General features: G+C 39.8%; 1 protein-coding gene across 1 annotated transcript in view; it reads left to right on the top strand.

Annotated features, from left to right (window-relative positions):
- The first annotated feature begins 17370 nt into the window (after positions 1-17370).
- Positions 17371-27911, top strand: part of LOC134749332 (uncharacterized) — a 42752-nt gene continuing 32211 nt past the window's right edge. The window contains exons 1-3 of the mRNA XM_063684252.1: positions 17371-19280; positions 19387-20392; positions 20588-20728. Coding sequence (XP_063540322.1) covers positions 17371-19280; positions 19387-20392; positions 20588-20728 — 3057 coding nt within the window. The remainder of the gene's footprint in view (positions 19281-19386; positions 20393-20587; positions 20729-27911) is intronic.

Here is a 27911-nt window from a genome sequence, read left to right as displayed (position 1 = left end):
AAATTCACAATATTGTTTGATAAAACAAAGGTGAGCTTGAACGAGCTTCGTTTAACAAAGTATTGTTACCTTCTAAAATGGGCACTATGAGAGCGAGAAAATTGATGTTGAAAATTGGTGATATTAGCCGTAGGTGCGATACGGTCATCAACCAAGCTTCCGACGGTCCATGTTACCCTGCTCTTGGTCAGGGCTCAATACAATTTGGTGACAAACCACCCACTACATGGTCTGAAACTTGCATGGTCTCATTGGTTGCAAACCTCGTTTCTGACCGTGAATTTTTTAAATCTATGATATTGATTACTCCTTAATTGTAGTAGGTACTTACCTACCTATATTTTTGTAATCATTTAGTAGTTTTAGTTATTTGGAAGTTGAACAATGGTTACGAGCACACATACACGACACGACGTATAGGTAATGTTCGCTCTACAAAAAATTGAATCAAAAGTAGTAATAGGTACGCTGGCCAGCGATCCATTGTTACATTTGTTACTAATCAATCAGCAACACTCATGACACAACCATTATTTGAATTTAAAATCAGAAATCTGCCGCTGGACACTATGTATATCACGATAAAAACATGACAATTATAATGTCGACTTATTTACATTTTCTCATTGCCAGCAATGAAACATGGTCGATGAAAGTAAGCCTTTGTCAGACTGCTACAACGGAGCACAATACGAAATAATGTCATATTTCACAATAACGCGCGACAATGGAGTGCCGATCTGATCTGCCGATGCGATTTAGATCCCGCGGTTTTGTGGGAACCGTGTTCTTAGAGCGGCTCAATATAACCCAGAGATGAGTATACAGAGTATACTTTATGGTTTATTGTTTGATTTTCTATTACGGCTGTTATGTAACAAAAAATACAGTATGTTCTTTTAATGAAAATAATACACTATTATTTTGTACCATTATCCGGATCAGATGTGTTTGTAAACAATGGTAAATTGACCCACCAATTTAGCTTGTTTAATATAACTGCTGTAATTTGTGTATGTACTTACACCTATAACAGGATACTTATTTATTTATCAGGAAATATCCAATTGGCACAATTATTAGCAGAAGTACCCGCTGGGGATCCTGTACCTAAACAGCTCTACTAGTATCTCTTTTCAGCAGACATTTCACATCCGCCAGTGAACTCATGCCTACTGTAAATTATACCCCAAGATTCATAACAACTGTGTCCAATTGGAGACCAGACTTATACTCGTCCATCGGGAGCGATCTACCCTGTCCAGCGTTGTAAAGAGACCTTCAGGTCGCAAATCCGTTAATCCGCACCGTGCTAGACGTTTAATTGGAAGGCGCGAGTTAAGCCTCCGATTACCTCATAGATAAATGGGTTCGATTGGTTCCTTACAGTCCATACTGTTGTTCAAAGAACACGGGTTTCTAATAATTATGTCTTTCCCATCACGAAACAATGGTGTTCCGTACCTTTGGGAGGCGTGCAGGGTCGCCGTCGGGCCGAAGCCAACACGTAGAGCCCCTTTTGATACTTTAATGAAATGTAAGGGGTACACCGAGCGGATGCTGCCCTCGCCCGTATCATAGGACGCACGCAGAGGCCGCACCCGCCAGGATGTAAGGACTATTGAGAGTTGATGGGATCTAAAAATAAATGAACTAGGTTATTGGGTGAAAGCGATGGACTAAGTACTGAGCTATGCGATAAATAAAAACCAGATGCCTGCCTAATAAAACGGTATGTAATTTTAACAGTTTTTTTTTGTATTTTTGACAGACATAATAATCATTATTATTGTGTCTGTCATTTACATAATCTCGGGACCATGGGGTCCAGGACATTTGGTAGGCATGCGTGGGGCCGAAGCTAACACGTAGAGTCCCCTTGTAAATAGACAATTTACTCTGTGATGTGACACTAACCGACGATTATCCCTGTATGCGATATAGTAGTGCACCCATGGACAAGCCCCAGTTAGTGTAAGAGAAAGGGACAAAAAGAACTGGGCTATTGAGTTGAGATGCTAATGGACTGGTAACTGCTCTGATCATATGTTTAAAACACGAAAAAACGGGCAGGTGGTGACGGTGACTCGCCAACTCACAATATGGGTCCCCGAAAACGGTCGCTCGCACAGAGCGACAAGGGGACAACATTGCGTGAGCGTCTCAGGGCATGGAGAGGTGTGCACCGCTTTCTACCCAGTGGCTGTAAACAGCCACTGTGCCATCTCGCGTCTTAGGCTTATTTCACTTCCACCCTGCAAGCATATAGCTCTGACACCCCACTCTGGACGGCCGGTTAAGGCAAGCTAGAGGTGAGAGTCCTACGGCCCCTACTCAGTGTTCACTCCAGCCGGCCCATGAAGGCAAGCCGAAGAGGGGCCTGACCGACTCTCGGGGGTATGGGACCCAAGGGTTCTCATTCAGCTCGCCAGCTTATTATTATTATTTGTTTGTCCTTTACATATCTCGGGACCATGCGGTCCCGAACTTTTGAGAGGCGAGCGTGGGGCTGAAGCCAACAGCGCAGAAGCCCTTTAAGACAATTTAATCTAAAAGCAAGGGATACACATGGCAGATACCATCCCCGAGCGCACAATATCATATCATCCGGAGATGGTCCGCGCCAGGTGCACTTTTGTGCTGCGATGGGAACTAAGGTCATAGGCTATTGATTTGTATGTTGGATGGACTGGATATTTGGCTATGGGAGAAGACTAGCGGACACCTGCCGTGACAATCAGTCTCAAAATTGTGTAAGACAGGTGGTGACTCGCATACTCATTTCGTGGGCCCCACAACGGGCGCACGCACAGTGCGACAATAGGGCAACACTTAGGAGCGGCTGTGAGGTTGTCGAGAGGCGAGTCTGCGGTAGCCAGATCCCGGTAATCCGTTTAGCAGGCCGCCAGCGTTATGACATTTTACACTTACAAGACACAGACGCGAGGCCCAGGTGACAAGGCCCTCTGGAATAGGGGTCCGCGGTGGCGCTACTCGCCACAAGCTGCCCCCGCCGGGTTATTATTATTATTATTGCGAGCCTACTGTGTCCCTGGGCAAAAGCCTCCCCCTCTTCTTCACCTCCTGCCGGTTTTGAGCTACATCAGGCCAGTCACTCAAAAAAAAACCGCAAATATTTACTTAATGATTACCTTTCATTTAACAGGGGCAAAAATAGGATAAAAACATTGTTGGCAGACTGAATACCTATTGTTTTATACTTAGAAAACAAATTAATTGCATAAATAAACTCCTTACCATTTTTTGGTGGCCGCATCCAAAAAAACTGTATGTTACCTACACATAATAAAACCAATTTGTAGCTTGCCAGACTAAGTAGTACATGTAAGCACAATAAGGCACTGACAAGGAGATGAATTACCCTTCATACAGGTGTGCCAACGTCCATGTTGCGCCTAAGGCAAGCAATCAATGGCTTATGATTATCCTGTGTTTACCGCAGGATTTGCGACCTAAACCTGTATCGTATCTGACATGACCAATTTCAGAGTTGTTATTATCATCGCTTACTGAGCATTTGACTCAGGTGGACTGCCCGCTCAGGCAATAATATTCTTGAGAGGCCTACACACGTTAGATTACGTTCCGTTACGAAAAACGCAATACATAATTCCCCCATCACAAAATCGTTTGATGAACGCCGCACACGACCGAACTTTGTAAAGACATATAAAGCAGGCCTTTGCCAGCAGTGGATGTGCTTCGCCAAATTAATGTGATGATAATCATAAGGAACTTGAAGTTGCACATCCCTCCTTATGATACTTAATTAACTCATGTTACCGGCTAGAATAACAGGCCTGACTTAAGAATGTGTATCCGAGATCACACTTGCAATTCGCAACTTCAAAACTTCAAGCCTTGTATCTTAATATTTCTTTTAATAGGTTTCTCAATTACCACCTAAACAAAGTTCTCTCTGGATTACTTGTTACCTAGAAGATTTTTTTTTTTTTTTATTAGCCTATTTTGGTGTCCCACTGCTGGGCAAAGGCCTCCCCTCGTTTTCTCCACTCGACCTTGTCATCGCCATCTTCCCACCATTTGGGGCAGAATGCGTCCAAGTCGTCCCGCCATCTCCTTTTTGGTCTGCCTGAACCCCGGCCTGCACCGTCTATGGTGCTCCGTGGGTCCCACTCAGTAACCATTTTGGCCCATCTTTCCGGGTGCATGCGACAGACATGTCCCGCCCAGTCCCACTTAAGCTTAGCGGTCTTGACGCCTACATCTGCAACTCTAGTTCTGGAGCGTAGTTCCGTGTTTCTGATTCGATCAGTTCTACGAACACCTAATATACTACGCTCCATAGCTCGCTGGCAAACCTTGAGTTTCGATTTTAGGGCCTCAGTTAATGACCAAGTTTGTGCACCGTAAGTTAGGATGGGCAGGATGCACATGTCAAGGAGTTTGCGCTTAAGACACAAGGGAAGGTCACCCTTCATTAGCGCTTTCATGGACCAGAAGCTCTTCCAGGCGTTCTCGATACGTCTATCGATTTCGATAGACCGCCTGTTCTCGAAGGATGCTATCTGGCCCAAGTAAACGTACTCGTCGACATATTGTATATCCTGCCCATCTACTACTATGCTATGTTTAGCTTGATTGGTCATCAACTGAGTTTTCGCTCTATTCATTGTAAGTCCAACCTCAAGGCTCGCCGTGCTGAGGTCTTGCAGCATTTGTTGCAGATGTGATGACGTGTGGGAGAAGAGGACTATGTCGTCAGCAAAGCGCAGGTTTGTTAACCTCTTGCCGCCAACTTCAATGCCCATCGTCTCCCATGAGACCGCCAGCTCTTGAAATATCTCTTGGAGACAACTGGTGAACAATTTTGGAGATAGCGGGTCGCCCTGTTTGACGCCTTTCGCTATGCTGAATACGGGACCGGGTGCGTGCAATTTAATGCTAGCTGTGCTATTATTGTAAATAGTTCCAACGAGCTCAACATATGCCGGATCTATACCTTGATTCTGCATGGCGGAAAATATAGCGGAATGTTTGACGCTTGTGAAGCTTCTTGCATGGTTACTCTAAATTATTACCAACACAACAATGGAGGTACTTACAGGTACTCTGACTTAACCAGTCCTTTGCGATGCGTCCTCTTTGACCGCCTCAACCCAAGTGAACGAGTCTGTCCCCGTTACTCCGTGCCCCACCATTTGCTAAAACTACCGTGTTGCCAACAGTATAATGTTACTTTCCCAGCTACCCCTGTATTAATCGGGGTAACGTACTAATGTTGCTACAGTAGAATTATTATTTAACTGCTATCTTAAATGTTAACATAAATAAATCATGACATTCGGCCATCCGACTTCGTGCATGACTCCGGCGCACGAACCTCATCACTAAAAGCTAGATCCGTTTTAAATCTTCCACCAATGGTCAAAAATTATTTTAAACATCAAAACAGTTTCCAGAGAAGTTAAATCAAACGTAACTTATTACAATTGATGCATTTACATGATCTGAAAATGCGTTAAGTTAAATTACAATGTATCTCTACTTAAAAATAGTATCATGACATTCGGTCTTCGGTTTCTCCTTGTTCATTCTTAGTACTCATTAATTAACGTTTCTATTTCTTATTACTATCCCGTAAAGGTCCAAAAAATTTTACTCGGGTTTCCACACTTGTTTATTTTGCTACGTAGGTACCTACATTCAATCTATACTATTCAAGAAAAATCTTAATACTCGTACCTGTTGTAAATTTCGTATAATAGCTAAAACTAACAAAGCTCAGTTTTTATTATGTAAACTTTATTTTGTATTCTCGTACAACCAAACATTAGTTATGTCCGTTTAAACTTACTTGTCTTTGATTTAATTCAATATCCATTGTTTTACAGCCAAAAATGGTTAGACCTCTGCACTACGTTTTCCATTCTACATTTAACAATCAAACCTTTCTTGACCAAGTATTACTATAGTGCGTTAATGTGGACTTCCTTTTACTCCATTCATGTTTTAATCGTTACAGTTAAAAGATAATATTTTACCAACGTTACATTTTTTTTACTTGTCAGCCTTTATCACAAATTCCATGAATACGACAAATCGATCTGTTGTATACTTTCCATACTCAACTATTCAAAAGCTTATTACCAGATAGGTCCTTGTACTGTCTAAAGTCTACTCTGTACCATATTTGTGTCCTATGTTTAAGTTGTATAGTAAAACATTTTTCTATATATTTGACATTTTTTTTTAATATGAATAACAATTGTGATCACTGCAAAATCATGATAATTAGAACTTGGTGTGTATAAAAGAACTATTGCAATGTCTCAAAAGAACTATTGCAATATGAAATAATTTATAATCCATCGGAACATGAACATAAGTAATCAACAATTTAACATTTCACCTATAACTAGAGATTTCTTCAAATATTAATCATCAACAACATCGAGTTATACAAAAGTTTAATCAATGTCACGAACTCACTGTCACAAAGTTTGCGACTCAAAAGTAGGTATTCACTCGAAAATACTAAAACATCCATAGCCAAATATAAGATGTCAAATGTTATCACAATATCATTTAAATATTTGAAGTACTATCACATTTCGCTTATTGGATTTAAAAAGGAGCTACAACTCTCATACATGTATATTTCGTCAAGACTGCGCATAGTCATTTAGTCAATTATGGTGTTGTAAGTGGATTAAATTTAACAACAACAGCTTATTTTCACATCAAAGGCGACGTGTAAACTATTCATCCAAAATAATATTTACAAAAACTCAGCATGATGAAGTTGCAGGTAGCTTTAAAACTCGTGACCGTGAGTAAAAATAGTCATTGATAAGTATCCCACTTCTGATTTGTGAAGCTTCTTGCATGGTTACTCTAAATTATTACCAACACAACAATGGAGGTACTTACAGGTACTCTGACTTAACCAGTCCTTTGCGATGCGTCCTCTTTGACCGCCTCAACCCAAGTGAACGAGTCTGTCCCCGTTACTCCGTGCCCCACCATTTGCTAAAACTACCGTGTTGCCAACAGTATAATGTTACTTTCCCAGCTACCCCTGTATTAATCGGGGTAACGTACTAATGTTGCTACAGTAGAATTATTATTTAACTGCTATCTTAAATGTTAACATAAATAAATCATGACACGCTGTCGAATGCTTTGCTATAATCAACAAAAGCAAGGTACAGAGGGACACTGAACTCGTTGGATTTTTCTATTATTTGATTAAGAGTGTGGAGATGGTCAGTGGTGGAGAAGCTAGGTCGAAATCCGGCTTGTTCGGGTGGCTGGTGTTTGTCCAGCAGTGGGGCAATTCTATTTTCTATTATTTTAATAAATAATTTATATAAATGGGATATCAGACTAATGGGACGATAGTTATTTATGTCTGATTTGTCTCCTTTTTTATGCAGAAGTACGATATCGGAATGGCAAAATTTTGTAGGGACCTTGCCAGTGCAAATAATGGAGTTAAATAGTTTTGTTAAATGAGGTAACAAAGTTTTCTTTCCCATCTTTAATGCTTCGGTTGTAACGCCATCTACTCCAGGGCTTTTCAGGTACTTCATGCTCTTGAGAGCGGCGTTTACTTCGGAACCTGTTATAGGGGGAATGTTATTTGGGCTAGAGTTACCGTTTTGTATTGAAAATAAAGAGTCGGAAGAGTATAAAGATTTATAAAATGATGTAGCAATTTCTGTGATTTGGTCCCTGCTACTACATTTTTTCCCATTTTCGTTTCGAAGGCTTGTAATCCACGGTCTTTCTTTATTTATACCTTCTTTTGCCGTTCGGAGAGATGTATGGGTTTTTAAGGCTATTTCGACAAGTCTCGTGTTAAAATTTCGTATATCTCGTCTTATGCTTCTTTTCACTAGTCTGTCTAAAATGTTGTATTGTTTTCTGTCATGTTTAGTATTTTCCCGGTCCTCAATTAACTTTACTGTGTCTTTAGTGAGTTTGTTATTGTTCTTTCTACTTTGTTTTATTTTACTGCTGGCAGTTTTTATACTGGTTATGATGGTATTGTATTGATTTTGTGCATCTTTATCTAAGTTGCCTTTGTCGAGTATATCAAAACTGTTTTTTAATTCTAAGTTAAAGAGATCGTGATTTGATAGCAGTGTGTCTTTATTTAAGCGTTTTATCTTTTTAATAAAAAGCTGTTTGCGATGAAGTTTTATATTGAATTGAATCTTGGCTCGCAGTGGTCTATGGTCGGAACTAAATTTGATCTTGTAGAAGATTACTTTCCTATAAGTTCTAGGTATACGTATGAGTCTCAAGAACCCATCACTAATAAGCCGACCCCATACAATAGAATATACGCTCTCGTTTTAAAACGACATTCTGAAATAACGTAAAGTTTGGCATGATCATTTTTAATCTTAATTTTAGTATTATTTTTAATCAGAATTTAATCAATCTATTATTATTAGTACCAGTATCCATTATTATGATCAATCTATTAAATTTAAATGTCAAGATTTATTTATTATTAATTTTAACATAATTTTAATTTTAATAATTTTAATTTTATAATTTTATTTTAATTCTTATTATAATTGCAACTGTTGTCTTATTGTGTTATGCTTATTATGTATATGGACCAATGTTGTCTACAATAAATGATAAATATATAAATATATATTAAATAAAATATATTTTGAATCTATGTCTGATACCTATTTAGTTTTTGTGGCTAAAAATTGTAATACAAATAAAATAGACCGAGTAGGAGTTTCGTATGGATAACTTCTATTCGCTCTATTTTCTTTCAGTAATTATACCTATTGCTTGTATCTCTTAATGATATTGTAATGTAACTGTTGTTGTGTCATCTGTAAATGTGATCTTTTTAAAGTTCTTAACTAAACGCTCTAATTTAGCCATCTCTGTGGTCATGTAGTGTCTACAGTGTAGACATATTAGCACATTACACCGTATCTATCGAGAAAGACCAGGATCCTAGGACTCGGTAATCCTGGATCATAGCCGCCTTTGTTCGACGATGCTACGATTATTTACCGTACGCCGGGATTAAACCTTAAGGAGCTGGAGAATGACAGCGGTAAGCCGGCTCGTGTTGCAATGGGGTTGTTTCCAGGCGTATAATCAACCTTCATTATCATGTTTCGCTTTATAAATAATACCTACAGAGACAAATAAATACAGGGTGACCTAAATATACGTCGACAATTTTTTTAAAGAGCATATTTATTGTTGATAATTTTAACAAAAATTGGCGTTTGTGTATCAATGCCAAAGGAGAATATATTGAAGTTGTAGTGAAACTACAATAACTTAAATTTTTAGGGTAAAAATTTTTGAACTCAAATGATATTGCCAATGTAACATATTTTGGGTCATTCTATATAAAAAATTGGTATTTTAGTCTCCACATAAACTTGTATTATATACATAATTATATCGTGGTTAACAAGTGGACTATCAATTATCTATGTATGTATATTGATTGTATCTTCTTTGGGCTAACGAGTTAGCCTCATCAAGTATAAAGAAAATGTTTTAAAATTCCTCATTCACGCTGGCAAATAGCTATGTCAGACGAATCCCATTAAAAATGACAATTACTTCGATCAAACTATCTTGGAATAACCCTTTTATCCATTTAACAGGTGAATACGAATAAGAAGGTACTTTCAAAAAGTTCTTACTTTCAAAGTGTTTAAACATTGATGTATACACATTCGGCTCAGCTATAGCGAAAATTTTGGATAGTACGTGACGTCATCCCCATAAACAAATGAGATTAAAATTAGATTTAGGTCAACGTTATAAAAATTGTAAGGGTAAAACCAGTAGGGACCTTCGCAATGTGTCACTTTCGTCACTCACATCCGTACCTACCTAAATAGAAAAAAGTGTTTATTATTTAAACATTCAGCAAGGCCTTCAATTATTGCGCCACCCATGTTTTATGCACTCAGAAAAAAAAAGCAAGGTTTTATTTGCATAATATGTTAATCCCATAGGGGGTCTATTTTTAACACGGAGTTTGTCATGGAGGCGTATTCTGATTGTAATAACAGGTTATGAATTAATCTGGATTGGTTATTGTGGGTTGGGCATTTCTGGTTAAAGAAATGTAACGTTTGACACTGACCGGTCATATCCATAACAAATCCAGATTAAATTCATAACCTGTTAGTGCAATCGAAACACGCCTCATGGCAGTAAAAAAAACTCTGCTTATTGAAGGGGAAAATGACGCTGTACGTAATTGTCCATAACGTTTCGAGTAGAGATGCCACGAATATCGGCCTACTATTATGCGGTTTGTATATTGCAAAAAACTTCGTAATACCTTTTAGTACCTAGTCCAAAAATCCGCAAAGTTATTTTGCAAGCCGAACTATTAAAGCCAACGGTGCAGTATAAATTGATGGCATGCGAAGGCTGCGATAGGTGAGCCGACCATTCGACGGGAAATATGCACTATGCAGCACGTTAGAGCTAGGCAATAGGCAAGCTTTATGATCGGGGATTAGAGCCACCTCGAATATAATGGCCAAGGGTTAGCCGAGGTATAGCCCCTTTGACTAGACGTATGAAACTTTTATAAATTTATGGAGCGCATATTTAGTAACTATAGTTAGTTACTTTGTATCCTTTGTCTTAAAAAACCGGCCAAGCGCGAGGTGGAATTTCATAATCTATGAAAGTACCGAAAAATAGAGCTACAAATACTTATTCTTCACAATTAAAAAAATACTGTTGTTTCCATAACCAATTTTTTTTTACACTACTCTAGCTACTCGCGTTACCTTTGGCCAGATTTCTTCGCTGGTCACACAAACTCCGCCGAAATTGCCTGGCGACGTTTAGGCCAGTCGAATAAGTAGGATGTTATATTCCAAGGCAGATCATGAAACGCCGCCATTTCATGATATGCCTAGTGACCACCAGCCATAAATCGTGCAAACCTCAAGGTATGATATTCCTAGGCCAAACGCCATCAAACGCCGCCATTTCATGGTCTGACTAGCGACCACCAGCTATATCGTGAAAACCTCTTGGTGTGATATTCCTAGGCAGACCATGAAACGCCACCATTTCATGATCTGACCAGCGACCACCAGCCATATCGTGCAAACCTCAACGTTTCAGGCATTAGGGCAAAAAAAATGCTCATTACGAGCTACTGGCGCGGCAGGCGCGTTTTGCGGGCGGAGCGTGAACGTAGCGCGATGAGAGCGCTCCCGTCGCGCCGGCGTCCGCTCACGCTCCGCCCGCAAAACGCGCGTGTGTGACGGAGCCTTTAGAAAGCTAACGAAATTTTAGACACAATAGAACTTGCGAACTGGCTCAAAGCAGGAAGTTCTCTAAGAAATACTTACCACTTAATATGACTGCCAACTATCGTATAGCAAATTACGTCAGGGCGGCGCAAGTGATAAGAGTCGCATTAATGTGTAGTTGCTTATCTAATATTATTCAATGACCTCCAAATATGGTTTATTAAAAAAAAATTTGATCTTATTATCATTGTTCCAAATCTGTCTTGTAATCTATAATTTATTATTCAAATGGGTATGCTTTTGTCTGGCAATTTTATTGTGCTTATTCTGTAAAATAATAACTTGTAAATATAAGTAGTAAATACATGTATTTAATGTCATTACATCCCACAACATAGTAAAATGTTCGGCTTCAGTCTACAATTGGCAAATAAAGACCTGATTTCTGAATAAAATGCTGAGAAACTTGTCGAACGTATTTCGATATGTACATTCCATTTATGGATGGTATAGAAAGGATGCCAATCTCTTATGGCAGAATTGTTGCAAAAGTGACCGCTTTCAGCTTTAAATAATAGTTCCTAATCTCTCCGGTGGCGCTAGTTAGGCTCTGGGACATGAGTATAACATGAACCATATAAGGCAACAAATAACCCGACCAAATTACGTAGGTTGTTTTTGGTAGTATTTCAGTGTATGGTGGCGCCGCCTAATTACTGTTTTTTGATGGACACTTTTCATACATAGAGATTTGGCTCCTTTATATAGTCTCCATGATTCCATTTCTTAACAAGTCCAGCACATGAGCCTGCAACTTGCGGCAGCTTGCGATAAGCTAGCCGGAAGTCCGGGCGCGTATCTGCCGCCTAATATGTGCAGCCTCGTAAGGATTAACTACGGGTCGTGCTCATCATCATCTACGCTACGACGCTTCGAGCAACACCGGCTTCCGACACCTCGTTGTTGTTCCGTGTCGATGCTACGACGGTTGCATTTTTAAAGCTACTGACAGATTCAGCTTGTAGCGTATATAATATAGGTATATTAGTGCGTGGTGTACACGACAATAAAGTGCGATTTACGGCAATGCAAATATTTTTAATGTGTATATTAAAATAAGAAAAATGTAGGCATCTATCCTGAAAGAAATAAAATGTTTTTTTTTTATTATTTATATCAAACCGTATAAATTAAATATCAGAAGTGAATTTAGCATCCTTGATTTACACGAAAATAATACCAAACTTGAGCACAGCAAAACTTTATTTTTTATAATTTTCGAGGGACACAAGTTAAATAATTGCATAATAAAAGATAGTATAATCTTTATATGAGTAACTTATTCCGCCGGCTTCGCCCGACATTCAGCGCGCTTACAGGGTGCCTGTGGCGCCCTTCGCACTAAAAAGTCGGGCGAAGGCGCCTGCGACGCCTTTCACACTGTCAAAATTTTGCATCAAAAATTCGATTGGCTGCCCTTCCTAAATCAATCTGTAAGTCAAAAGGAGCAAAAGGAACTTCCATCATCATCATTTGCCGTATAATTAAGTGTACCTACACCACGGACTATACTAGTATGTAGTTTGTGCAAGTGACTGCAATTTAACCTTCCAAACCGAACAAAAATAACACATATAGATAAATATTATACTATCTTTCATTATGGAAATATTTAACTAAATAACGAATAATTTAACTAAATAACAAGACAGGGGCAAATTTAACCACACACAGGCTTCGTTAATATAATCAAGCAAAAAGCATAAAAATAGGCACAATGCCTACAAAATCTACATCCCCATCAGGATTCATCAGCTGCCTACCTATAGTACCTATATAAATAATAAAACTCTGATTTTCACCCGGATCAAATGTGCCAATATACTGAATTCTTGTGAAGTAAATCGGTAACTTCAGGACCTATTAAAAGTTCTTAAGCAATATTTAATTCCACGTATTTCGGTTATCCGAGCGTACCTAAATTGTACATTTCCCGGTGTCAAATAAATCATGGTCAAAGTAGCTAAAGTAAGGAATAGCACAAGTATAATCTTAATATAATGCTTGCGCAGTGGGGTTCTCTATTTAATTTATGGTTTGCCTTATAAAAAATATCGGCCAGCGGTATCTGCACGACAAGCTAATGCCTGCCTAAAGTGCCTAATACACTGCTCTGCCGGGTTACCGGCTTACACTGGCTTACACTTCAGTGCAACTTGGCCTGGCTCTAAATTTTACTTAGCGTTAATCTTTTCAGACTTGCGAGATATCATTAAATTACGTAGTAATTACACTGATTTCAACTTTCACGATTTTTACTCATTATTATTTACAACGACGGGACTTAATCGCGTAAAATAACCACTGGATTGAGCTTCAAAACCCTAGAATATTTTCTACAGATCGTGGGTTTTATAGTAGAAAAATCCGTGAGGCCATTGAAATCAAGAAACATAGAAATTTCAATCGAGACGAAGGTTTTAAGATCTCATCCACATGGAACCCAGTCATTAGTAAGTGTAAGCGAAACCAAATATCGAAAGTTGAAAAATCGAATATTGTGAGTGTTGTGTGTCGACCCGGTAACATCCCTAGTGCGCAAAACGTTCTAGTTAATAAACAAGACCAAGTGCGGGTAGTTCGAAAAACTCGCGCGCCTAGAAGATGTTGATGTCAACTTTAGCCAGTCTTCTCCGAGACTACGGGGACAACGCCGTCCTCGAAACGTCGGAGGTAAATTTAAAACTTATTTTACGCGATTAAGTCCCGTCGTTGTAAATAATAATACGTAGTAATTAATTGCTTGAAGTTGTTTAACACACGTTGCGCTCAAAAAATCCTACTGATATGTACATACAGAGGTATAACATTCAGGTACTTATGTTATATACAAGACTAGCTGTTGCCCGCGTCTTCGTACGCGTGGATTTGTGTGTTGGTGGTCATGTAATGCCCTTTTACCAAGTTTCGACGTCTATCGCCTTTTCGCCCTTAGTGGTTGAATTATCGGGAGCGTTGAAATGACTTTTTTTTAAATCATATAATTATGCCTTCCTAAGAAGTTTTAAACCCTTTTAATAACAATGAAATTACTTTTCTTGTATTCTAATAAAATGCCTTTATACAAAAATTCAAGTCCCACTCTCAAAAATGTTTGATCTCCATACAAACTTTCAACCCCTTTTTCAATGGGATGGGGGGATGAATTTTCAAAACCGCTGAAATTAGATTTCTTGTTTTTTAATAAAATATTTTTTTACAAGTTTCAAATTCCAAACTCAAAATAAAACCTTACAAACAAACTGTACGAAACGCATATCGGAACTGGTTTACCCAATGTCCCGGTAGATGGCGCTGTCACCTCCGTCAAACTAGCGAACGCTAGTTCAACGTAGTTGCCTAAGGTATCAACCTGTTTTGTACTTTTTTGAAGATTGTGTGGAGATATTTGGCTAGAATAAACATACGTCAGTTTCTTTAAGAACTCGGTGTTTAATTCTTGCTCCTTTTCGAGACCCTAGAGTACAAAGTTGTACATGGTCCTTCGAACCGGATAGCCTTTTTGAAGCCAAATTGGAGTGGCGTTTTTGGGAGACGGTGCGGACTACACTTCGCGTCCCGTGCTTAGCAGTGGTTCGCTGCTTCAAAGGCCGGGAAAGGGTTGCAGCTAACTGAGGTTGCCAACGCCATCTAGCGTTGGATAGCTGGCGGTTTCCTGTTTGGAGCATTGAAAGGCGCAAGTGGCGCCATCTAGCGACGAGTAGCTGGAATCATCCAAAGGAGCAGATACAGGAAACGAGCAAGTAGCGCCATCAGGGATTTGCAGAGTTCAACGAAGTGTGACGTCACGTATCAATGGAGTGAGTGAGAAGTGCAAAATCGTGAGTACTTTTAAATTTATATTTCACGCGAGTTTCAACTTTATAAACAACGAACAAATTAGTGAATGTATTGCGGAATTTGAACTTTATTTGCAAGAGCACGTTTACTTTGAAGAATCGGGTTGTGTAAATGGACTTAGAAAATTTCAGCATCGATTTATATGGACTTTCAACTTAGAATAATTGCCCTAAGAGATTGTATAGGATATTAACATAGAATAATTTGTAGCTAGTATTAACTTAGATTTTTAAGCGAAATCCTGTTGGAACGGGGAACCTATGCCCGATTTGGCCTAAGTGTGACAAAGTTTCAAACACTTGTAAAATTTTAGGTTTGTATTATAATTTATTCTAAGTGCATTCGGTGTTACCACAGATTATCTTAAATTGCAAGTAGCTATTTTGTGTACATAATGGACGCTTTACTGAACTATCAGGACGACTTATGCAGTCGTATCTGTAAGGCAAGAGTTAATTTTAAAAAATCGCCTAAGGAGCGCATAACCAAAAATTATTTGGAGAGTCGATTAGAGGGGTTAGAACAGCTTTGGTCTGAGTTTAGAGCGGGTCACAAGGATTTATTGCGAACATGCGATCATGCCGTTTTGAAGGCTAAGTCGTATATTACGGGTGATACTTATGACAAAACCGAAGAAGAGTATACCAATTATAGATGTGAATTAAAAGATGGTTTAGATAAGTATACTATTGCTTCGGGTAATCAGTCAAGGAGCAATGATGAGGCTAACTCTTCATTTAGATCAAATGTAGTTAAACTTCCAAAGTTATGTATTCCTAGTTTCTCGGGGAAGTATCAGGAGTGGACGACGTTCAGAGATTTATTTGTTTCCATGATACATAACAATGACTCGCTAGACAGTGTTCAGAAGTTGCAGTATTTAAAAAGTTACCTAACCGGGGAAGCTGAGCAGTTGCTTCGCAACATACCCGTTTCAGACACAAATTACGCTAGGTGCTGGAATCAATTAGAGCAACGATACAATAATAAAAAATATTTATCGCATTGTATACTTAAACAATTATTAAGTCAAAAGAGTGCAACGACTGAGTCCCCAGGTTTTCTTAAGGATCTAATGGATACGTCGACCGATTGTTTAAGTGCACTGTCAAACCTAGGTATTGACGTGTCTACGTGGGATATCATTGTTATTTATCTTCTGTCGTTAAAGTTAGACCCCGAATCGCGCAGGCACTGGGAACTTAACGTGGCGACTAACTCGGCTTCAGACGCCTTACCTACGTTTAGCCAATTTAAAGAGTTTTTAACAAGTCGATACAGAGCACTAGAATTTCTTGAACCGAGAAGCGCCAATAAGACCCCAAGTGCCTACGGGAAGTCGTCCAATAGTAGTAATAGTAGTCACAACAAACCAAATGTACTCCATGTCGCAACCGCAGCATCACTCGCGTGTGAATTTTGTACCGAGCCTCACAAGCTTTGTTTCTGCAAAAAGTTTGCGGGTGAGGATTATGCCAAAAGACATGACTTTGTCACCAAAAATAACATCTGTTATAATTGTCTAGGTGGTAACCACAATGTAAGATTTTGCCAAAAAGCCACTAGTTGTAGAATTTGTAAGAGAAGGCATCACTCCTTGCTTCACCCTAAGGATGTATCCACTTCAACTGCCAATCCGGAGAGCGTAGTTCAGGCAGCTGAAACTGGGTCTGGGGAAGCCACACATATCGCGACAGAGAACACACAAAATGAGTCCACACCGATAGTCAACTGTTTTGCGACAGGGATAGTGCAAGATGAAGTGTTATTAGCCACAGCCCTCGTAAAGGCTGAGTCCAAAACAGGCGAGTATCAGGTGATTCGTGCATTCATAGATCCAGGCGCACAGTCTTCATTTGTCACTGAAGCTGTGGTACAAGCCTTGGGGTTAAAGAAAGTTCCCATCAAAAGTTCAATTACGGGGTTAGGAGGCGAGCCGACTTCTGCTGTGCCTAAATACGCAGTAGACTTAAAGATTCAATCGCTCGCAGATCCAACATTTAATATTGTAGTTAAGACATACGTATTAAACAAAGTTACCAATTACCTTCCTGGTAAACAAGTGACATTTCCAGAATGGCTGAAACAGAAACAGCTTACGTTAGCTGATCCGACTTATAATACACCCAATAAAATCGATGTACTACTCGGAGGCGAAGTCTACTGCAAGATAATTACAGATGGAGTACTCAAAGGTCCAATGGGGTTTCCTCTATTACAGTGCACCACTCTCGGGTGGATTTTGTCTGGCACAGACGGTTCAACGAGTGTACATGACACTGTGACGGTGCTACATACGCAGGTGAATGAAGATGATCAGTTAAAAAGATTCTGGGAAATAGAAGCAGAACCAAACGTTCACTCGAAACTATTCACCAAAGAAGAACAAAGGTGCGAAGATCTCTTCGCATCTACAACAGTGAGAACACAAGAGGGCAGATATGTCGTAAAATTGCCGTTTCGCGACGATCATACCTGCAAGGGAAATTCAAGGGAGATTGCAGTTAAAAGATTACGTAGTTTGGAGAGGAAATTGGAAAAAGATAAAACTCTCAAGGCTAGATATACAGAAGTAATACAAGAGTATGAGCAACTAGGCCATATGATACTTGTGACAGAACCTGATCATAAAAAGAGAGAAGCAATCTACTTACCTCACCATGCCGTGATCCGCGAGGATAAAAGCACCACGAAGGTCAGAGTCGTGTTTGACGCTTCCTGTAAATATGATGAGGGGATATCACTGAATGATCAGCTTATGACAGGACCTACCTTGCAGCCAGAACTTCGTCACCTCATTATGCGTTGGAGGCGGTACCCCGTTTGTCTAGTGGCGGATATAGTAAAAATGTACAGAATGGTAAGAGTAGCCAACGAGGACACCGACTTTCAGCGCATAGTGTGGCGCGAAAATGCTGAAGATGAAATCAAGGATTACAAGTTGCTGACCGTCACTTTCGGAACTGCTTCAGCGCCCTACTTGGCAGTAAAGGCACTCAATCAGGTAGCCTGCGACCACAGAGAGCAGTATCCTATAGCTGCACCACGAGTCCATCAAGAGTTCTACATGGACGATTTGATGACCGGATGCCAGACAGAAGAAGAAGGTCTACAACTGTACCGTGAAATGAAAGGCTTATTGAATGAGGGAGGGTTCGTGCTACAGAAATGGGCTAGCAACAAAAAAGAGTTGTCAAAGCAGATCAATAAAAGAGAAGGAGAGAACCTAGGAAACGAAGAAGAAAAAAGCAATCTGGAAATAAAGACAGATAATATAACTAAAATACTCGGACTTACCTGGAACCGGGATGACGATGAATTTCAGTACTCGGTGAAACTGCCGCCGCTATCGCCACCTGCAACAAAAAGAAAAATAATTTCTGATGTTTCACGTTTGTTCGACCCATTGGGATGGTTAGCACCGTGTGTCATTGCAGCAAAAATGTTTATCCAGCGTCTATGGTTGGCAGGGATCGGATGGGATGAGGAGCCACCATCTGACATATTACAGGACTGGTTAACTTACCGTAAACAGCTAGCTCACCTTATAGACTTCAGGATTCCAAGATGGCTTCACACGCACGCGGATGATACACTGCATGAATTACACGGTTTTTGCGACGCATCCAACGCCGCTTACGCTGCTGTCGTTTATCTTCGAGTAGTTGACTCAACTGGGAACATACATGTAGCTTTAGTGACAGCCAAAACGAGAGTATCACCGGTCAAACAAGTCAGCATTCCCAGATTAGAGCTTTGTGGGGCTGTACTTGTGACTAAGTTGCTGGCCGAAGTTGCAGAAGTCATGGAAATCCCCAAACCAAACATAAAAGCGTGGACGGATTCCACAGTAGTTCTTGCGTGGCTCAACAAGCACCCAAGCAGCTGGAAAACATTCGTAGCTAACAGGGTATCTGAGATATTAAACACCATGGATTCTGCGCAATGGGCTCACATCCGCACAAAAGAAAATCCGGCAGATTGTGCTTCACGTGGTATGCAACCAGCAGAGTTAAAAGAACACGACCTGTGGAAGTTTGGCCCTAAACTTTTACACGACAAGACCATTCATTATGCTAAGCCTAAAAACAACGAGACGAATCTTGAACAGTCGGCAGGAGTCCACGTAGGAATAGTAGAAGAAGCGTTCTGGAACAGATACTCATCCTTAAACAGACTCATACGTGTTGTTGCCTATTGCCGACGTTTTTTTTAGAAAGCGGGATAGCGCACCGAACAGCCCAGTCAACATACGTTATCTGCAAAAGTGGGAGTTGGATGAAGCAACCATGACCTGCATTAAAAAGTGTCAAAGCGCTGAGTTCAAGAACGAAATTGAGGAAATCAACAAAAGCGGGTTTATTAGTTCAAAAACGTCCAAGATTCGTTCTTTAACGCCGTTTCTTGAAAACGGTATTTTGCGAGTGGGCGGCCGATTGGAGAACGCTTCGGACTTAGAAATAGCAAAACATCCTATTATCTTGCCCTACGACTCGCATCTGACCAAACTGATTGTGGCAGATGCCCATGAACGTACTCTTCATGGCGACCAGCGAGCTATGCTGAACTATTTAAAGTCAGCTTACTGGATAGTACGAGCGAAGGACTTAGTGAAACAGCACATTCACAAATGTGTGCGCTGCATTCGTCACAAAGCCAAGATCCAAACGCAATTGATGGGAGCCTTACCGCCTGCTAGAGTTACTCCAGGTAGAGCGTTTATCCGCAGCGGAGTTGATTATGCCGGACCCATCAATTTAAGAACTTCAAAAGGCCGAGGACATCACTCATACAAGGGGTATGTGTGCTTGTTTATCTGTATGGTTACCAAAGCCATACACCTAGAGGTAGTGAGTGAACTTACCTCTCGTGGATTTCTTGAGGCTTTCAAGAGATTCACATCCAGACGCGGCCGCTGCTTAGAAATCTACAGCGACAACGGCACAAACTTCGTTGGAGCTGCTAAAGAATTAAAGGACCTTTTTAATGCACAGAAGTCAGCTATAATCCAAGAAGTAGCGGAAAGTCTGGCTTTAAATGGTACCACGTGGCACTTCATTCCTCCTAGGAGCCCGAACTTCGATGGATTATGGGAAGCAGGGATTAAGTCTACCAAATACCACATCAAAAGGGTTATTGGAGAGTCGACACTTACGTTTGAGGAAATGGCGACTCTACTCAGCCAGATCGAGGCCTGCTTGAATTCACGGCCTATCTCAGTTGTACCCAACGACCCAAATGAGCCAAACCCTTTAACTCCGGGTCACTTTCTGATAGGAGAACCTCTAGTTACGGTTCCAGAAAGGAACTATGAATGCTCGAATATTAGCACCCTTAAGCGATGGCAACTGACCCAGCGTATGCTACAAAACTTTTGGCGTCGTTGGTCTAACGAATACTTAACCCATTATTTACAGCGGTACAAGTGGGCACATCAAGTTCCCGAACCTAACGTTGGGGACGTTGTTTTGGTGAAGGAGGATGATCTCCCTCCGTCTAAGTGGCTTTTCGGCAGAATCATGCAGAAACACCCTGCCTCAGATCAACTGACCAGAGTGGTAACTATCAAGTGTAAGAATACTTTGATAAAGCGACCAACGTCTAAACTTTGTGTCCTGCCGGTAGCTAATTAGTTTTTAATTTTAGTGTATTTTTTTTAAGATCATTATGTCATTAGTATAAGAAATCATCCCCCACCAGTTTCTTTTTCAGTTTTTCAAAGGTAGCTTTGTATACATTCAAACTAATAATTCAGACACTTCACGGTGGGCGGTCATGATGAAGGACATGTTGTCCTTGGTGGGCGGCATGTACGAAACGCATATCGGAACTGGTTTACCCAATGTCCCGGTAGATGGCGCTGTCACCTCCGTCAAACTAGCGAACGCTAGTTCAACGTAGTTGCCTAAGGTATCAACCTGTTTTGTACTTTTTTGAAGATTGTGTGGAGATATTTGGCTAGAATAAACATACGTCAGTTTCTTTAAGAACTCGGTGTTTAATTCTTGCTCCTTTTCGAGACCCTAGAGTACAAAGTTGTACACAAACTTTTACCCCCTTTTTAACCCCCATAAGGGTTGAATTTTCATAATCGCTTCTTATCTCTTGTACACAATATAAATGCAACCTGATGTGCAAATTTCAACTTTTTACCGTGTGTTGTTTCAGCTCTGCGTTGAAGAGTCAGTCAGTCAGTCAGTTAGTCAGTGACGTGCATTTATACAGGGTGGCTAAAAAATAAGTGCACCCTCCCATAGAAAATGACCAGCCAAAATGTGTGAAACAGCCAATTTTTTTTTCGCGATTTCGGGGTTGGTCCCATAGTAATAGTTGCTCAGTATAATCCCAAAACTTCCCTGGCAACGGGAATGCACTTATTTTTTAGCCACCGTGTATATAGATTACTCCAACGTGTAGTTAAACTAGGTAATCAGGAAGGGAAACGTGATAAATGGCAAAATGTCACGCTTGTAAATTCAGCGTCAATAGAAGCAAATGAAACAATGCACCAAAAGTATGTTTACCCTGGAATACTTTTCCAACTACAGATATACAGGGTGATCAATCCAAATGGGTCAGCATGGAGAAGTCAGAAACTATGAGAGATATGTGTATATATATAGTATATGTATAAAAGATTGAAAAAATAATAATGCTATTATTATTAATAAATCTAAAATCGAAGCCATAGTTTCTAAGTATAGATGTCGCTATCTCTCATAGTGTGTAACTTCTCCCTACTGACCCATTTGGATTGATCACCCTGTATAATATGTATATCCCTACATCGTTAAATTCAATATTACCAGTATCAGTGTTTGCTTTTTAGGGTTCCGTACCCAAAGGGTAAAAACGGGACCCTATTACGAAGACTCCGCTGTCCGTCTGTCCGTCTGTCCATCTGTCTGTCTGTCACCAGGCTGTATCTCATGAACCGTGATAGACAGTTGAAATTTTCACAGATATTGTATTTCTGTTGCCGCTATAACAAAAAATACTAAAAAGTACGGAACCCTCGGTGCGCGAGTCCGACTCGCACTTGGCCGGTTTTTTTTTATATTCTTGTTTTTATAAGAACTAGGTTACTTCAAACACCGCTAAAACGGCCAAATAAACGCGTCGTAAACAGACGTCTAGCATACAAAATACGCAACAATAAACGCAAAGATCAAAACGTTCAGACACAGATAATTTCTTTCTCATTCCGTTCCCAAACTTTCGTTACGATTGGTTCAGTTTTGGATGAGGAAAATGTCGAGAACGAAACCTCGATATCGAAGATTTTTTCGCAGGCTGCAGTTGTCCTTTTCGCACAAATTTTAGGAGTCGTCCCGGTCAGCGCGACGGAGATATTTACCTAATATTCTCAAATCTGAGAAGGGGCTCAGCTATAAAATCCTCTATCCTCTTAAAATGTTCAGATAATAATAATAATACCTACAGGGTCGCCCAGAAATACGTACATTTGACTGAAACAAAACGTATTATTTTTCAAAATATTCTTCTCTGGATTTGATAGCTTTTTCATTTGCGGCCGACCGGGCGCGGCGACACAACTGCGAAGTTGCGAACTGCGGTCGGGGCCATGTGACCCGAACGTTCCTACTTATCGCCACCTACTGCAAGCAACATTGCAGCCACAATTGAACGGTACCATTTAATAGTGCCTTTACTTTATGTCTTAAAAAATAGCAAAGATTTATTGTATCTGTACATTTTTTTAATAATTTAAGTAATTTGATTTTTAAATCAAGGTCCCTTATACAGGATGACCTTAGACATTGGACAAACCCTGAAATCCCACGTAGGGTTACTTCTCAGGAATGCTCTCACGTTAATATTTTGCTAATTAGAACAAAAGATAAAAAAATAAATTTTCAAACAAAAATTAATTCCAATGATCGACAACAAAAAGAAACATGCTGTATTAATCATTGGCAGTGTTTTTGACAACTTGTTCGAAAATGTGCGGCAATGATTACATTTGTCATAAGTCAGAATCTTATTAATGTCATAAATAAAAAAGATAATCAATAAGGTCGAAGAAGGTTTCATACTTTTTATTACCTCAGGAGCTATTAACACATACAGGCTGCTCCAAAGTAAAAAATCGTAATTTGTTAATTTATTCGTAACCGCTACACCGGTTGTTATGAAACTTGGTAGACTGATTCTAAATACCCTAATGCATGCGTACATTTTGGCTTTGTCCAATGGCTAAGAACAACCTGTATATATATACGTTATACGTTTTATCAAATACATAGATTTAATAAACGTGTTTAATCTACAGCAGGGGTCGGCAACCTTTTAGCAGCCAAGGGCCACATAGCGGTTAGCAAAATTGCAGCGGGCCGCACACTGTTAATAATTCGTGAATTTCTTAGACAAAAGGCTACATTGTCGTTTGTCAAAAAGGACACCTTTTAATATACATTTTTATGCAAAAGAGTGCCGAAATTCAGATCGCGCTTCGCGAGTTCTTACATACAGGGCGCCCCTCATTGTCTTACATGCAGGGCTCCTGCGGCGTCCCTCACAGTTATTTAGCGCGCTTCGCGCGCTCTTACATTTAGGGCCTCTGCGGCGTCCCTCACAGTTATTCAGCGCCATTCGCGCGCTCTTACATACACACTTAAAGGTCGGGCGGAGCCGGACATTCATCGCGCTTGGCGCGCTCTTACATGCAGGGCGCCTGCGGCGTCCCTCACATCAGTTATTCAGCGCGCGCTCTTACATACAGGGCGCCTGTGGTCCCCCTCACACTTAAATGTTGGGCGAAGCCCGACATTCATCGCGCTTGGTGCGCTCTTACATGCAGGGCGCCTGCGGCGTTCCTCACAGTTATTCAGCGCCCTTCGCGCGCTCTTACATACAGGGCGCCTGCGGTGCCCCTCACACTTAAAGAGCGCCCTTAAAGGTCGGGCGAAGACCGACAACCAGCAAACCCTTCACGCTTAAAGATCGGGCGAAACCCGACATTCAGCTTGCTTTGCGCGCTCTTACATTGCGATAGGCAGACACTCATATTGGCACGTCTGTGCATATTGAGTGATCAGAACATTTAATGTAGATCTTGTGATAACCCAATCCAATTCCAAATAATTAAATTGAAATGAAAGACTCTTCTTTTTCACTCGATCACTTTAGTGACGTAGGACTGATGTAACCCGGAGGCTCGCGGGCCGCAAGCGAGCGGTTCGCGGGCCGCATGCGGCCCGCGGGCCGCCGGTTGCCGACCCCTGATCTACAGCGATAACGATAAAACCCCGACCATAATAGTCCCTCTGGCTCAACGTAACCTTGGCCGAGTCTTGGCGCTGGTCTCGAGTACTACAGAGTGCTGTTTGCTCTGACGCCAGTTAACTTGCAATATATTGCTTGACCAGCTTTTATTGCACGGCGAGATTATTTAAACGGCCTGGGAGAGCAATAACTCTAAGGAAACACCACTCAAGCCCGTGAAATACCCGCTCCAGTAACGAGATGTTAGGCTATAATTTTAATCTCGAAAGATTTAAATGACTGCACTGAAGGCTGACTGTACTTCTGTTGGCGTTGAGGATAAAGACTGTGTACTATTTAACCTTTAGAACACAGCTTCTGAAGTAAGCACAGTTGTATGCCAATGCAAAAACTACGTGGCATTAATATGACTGTAAGTTCACATAAAATATGATCTTTTAAGTCTGGAATTCCACGTTATCGTAAGGTTTCAAAATTATACTGTGTTCCAGAATTATACGGTAATCTTTGGTAGTACTTTCATATGAGATAGGTATAACAGCGTCTACCATTTTGATTAGACATTTGTTAAGTTAAACTTCACGTGACGTTACGCGTTCGATAGATTAGTTCACATAAGTGTCATTAGTAGCAAGCGTCAGTTGGACCGTCCAACGTGTGACGTGATCACACTATGTCGAATTCGCGCCAAAAATTATGTCAAAATTTTTCAACATTTTAAATATTTTTTAATAAAATTATGTGAAGGTTTACAAAAGCATTTTTATTTTTTCCGGTGATCTAACGATATAAATTATGATTATAAAAATAAAATAAAATAATGCATGGAGCTAATTGATGCACAGATAGTCGGATTAAATTGGAATTTGTTTCGGATCAAGTTAACTATAATAAGAATTGTGTTCTTAAATCCAATACTAGATAGTATTCGAAACATCAGTGCTACTGTTCAAAGCCCGCCACGTTATTCTATAAGTAATTAAAAGTACAAAGTGATTTCGTTGAGGATTCGCGCGTCTCGGCTGAACATCCTTCTAATTCTTGCGTGAATTAGAATAACTTTTGAAGACACGAGACTTCCATTATTGGCGACAACGCCGCGGTTCTTCCAAACCAGCACTCGGCTTAAAGAATGTTAAAAAGTTTGTCTTCTCGCAATTTATAGTGTTCGTTTTAAAATTTAAAAAAAAAATGTTGCAGGGTTTTAGGAACTATTTTTAGTTATAGAGAAATAAATATATATGTACCTAAATGACTATAGAGAAAAAAAGATCAAAGATCAGTCAGCAGCAGAAGTAGCTAAGCGAGTAAGGTGCTCAAAATTATCTACACAAGCTGTTATATCCTCAATAATAAAATCATGTTCAGATCGTTTTGAACACCTGGCCCGTTTAGGAACTTTTTCTGTTGACTGTAGATACGGTAATGAAGTGATTTTGAGGTTCGGCAAACGGACAGTTGATAAACGCTGTTTTCTATTTTTAAAAAACGTTTATTTCAGACTTCTTCATAATGGTCCATACAAGTACTTAATACTGTCTTAAGTAACTAAAATAAATTATTGTATGGATGTTAGATCCAGCTCTCTAGTCAGTTCTAAAATATAAAGGATGTGTCTCACACCACATAACGAGGCTCTGGTTCTGATAGCTGCAGCGGATATTGCAGTCCGGGTATGCGTCGCCGGTTACGCCGCCAAACGGAAATTGGAGATATGCGTATGCGGAAATAGATGACAAAAAGCAGACAAATGATATTTTGCTCTGATAAAATTAACGATGTTAACACATAGTGCAATGTGAACCATTGGTAAAAAAACCGACCGAGTTCTAAATCTTTTTGCATGAAGGTATTTATTTAGCAATAGATGAGCTACTAAACATAGTATGTTTGTTATATTAAAAGTTAAAATTCAAATTAAATTCATAACATATAATATACATGAAATATACATACATACATATATCACATACATACATATATCACATATATTATTTTTGTACAATGGCATTTTTTTTGTTTAATGAAGTCGTTGTATCTTAGCTGTACCTATATATATTTAGCAAACATTCGTCGGTTAAGAAAATATTTGTCTATTACTTAATTAAATGCAATATTGCTTCGGTAAAACTGCAATATTGCACTGCACGTCAAGAGCTCGTGCGATAACCGCCTTATTATGTGCATCCCGCCCGCCTGCGCCTGGCCAATTTATTTTATCGCCTAAATGAGAAAATTATATACGTGGTGGGTTTAGCTCTCATGCTGCGGCTGTGGCTTGCCGCTTTAAGAGTCCCCGGCAAGCTCGGCCGAATTTCACCTTCCCATACAAACGGATGAATGACGGAACAAGTTTGGGAACAAATCAAATCAAATTATTTTATTAAATATCCGGCCTTCACCACTGGAGGGCTTCGTCACTTTTTCTTTAATATATGTCATCTATCACAGTTTTTGGATGAATGACGGATTAAACGTTATAAGCGATACAGTAATGCGGCAAACTATGGATGGTATAGAAAGGATGTCAATTTCTTATGGCAGAATTGTTGCAAAAGTGACCGCTTTCAGCTTTAAATAATAGTTCCTAATCTCTCCGGTGGCGCTAGTTAGGCTCTGGGATATGAGTATAACATGAACCAACAAATAACCCGACCAAATTACGTAGGTTGTTTTTGGTAGTATTTCGGTGTATGTCGGCGCCGCCTAATTACTGTTTTTTGATGGACACTTTTCATACATAGAGATTTGGCTTCTTTATATAGTCTCCATGCGGCAAACACAGCAAACTGTCAATCGTTAAATGTCGTGTCAAGTGTTGTGTCAAGCTTAGAATAATAACTAAAGCATAGAAACCGGGCAAACATGCTTCGCAAACATGTATACCCGTCCTTAACTTCCTTACGAATTAGATAATGTGTCAAAAAGGGATATATATATAATATGTTTGTTATTCATCATTTGTGTAGGGTGTCACAAGTTTGTTACTTTGCTAGGGATGTACTGTGTCGACTTAATATATCGATAAATTATGCACTTATGTGCCTTGTGTAAAAAAAATATCACGAAATTGGCAACTAGATAATATTATCAAAAAGTACAGCGCAATTTAAATCATTCGTCTACGAATGTCCGTTTACACATACGAGTAGGTAAAAAATTTTGATTATGATTGTGAGTAACAAAACAACCACTCAAGATCGTCTAACTATAATTGCTACTTATCTTATTTACCAAATGGGAAATGAAAGAAAACGTTTAAGTACCTATATTTTTTTAATTTTAATAATTGCTAGTCCTTGTGTAAATCTAAAATAAAAACTTGAGTTTTGTGAAATAGGTCAGACAAGGAAAGTTATCTATGAACAAATTAAATTACTTTCTATGAAAATATTTCAATTTGTGTGTTTTCGAGTTGAATTGTCATATATACTTGGAAATTTCGACCCATGCCACCGTGGCTGGATATCCGGGTGGTTCAGGCACCTATCCGGT

This window comes from Cydia strobilella, chromosome 2, assembly GCF_947568885.1.
Source record: "Cydia strobilella chromosome 2, ilCydStro3.1, whole genome shotgun sequence".
Taxonomy (NCBI): domain Eukaryota; kingdom Metazoa; phylum Arthropoda; class Insecta; order Lepidoptera; family Tortricidae; genus Cydia; species Cydia strobilella.
This window is presented reverse-complemented; position numbering and strand designations above follow the sequence as displayed.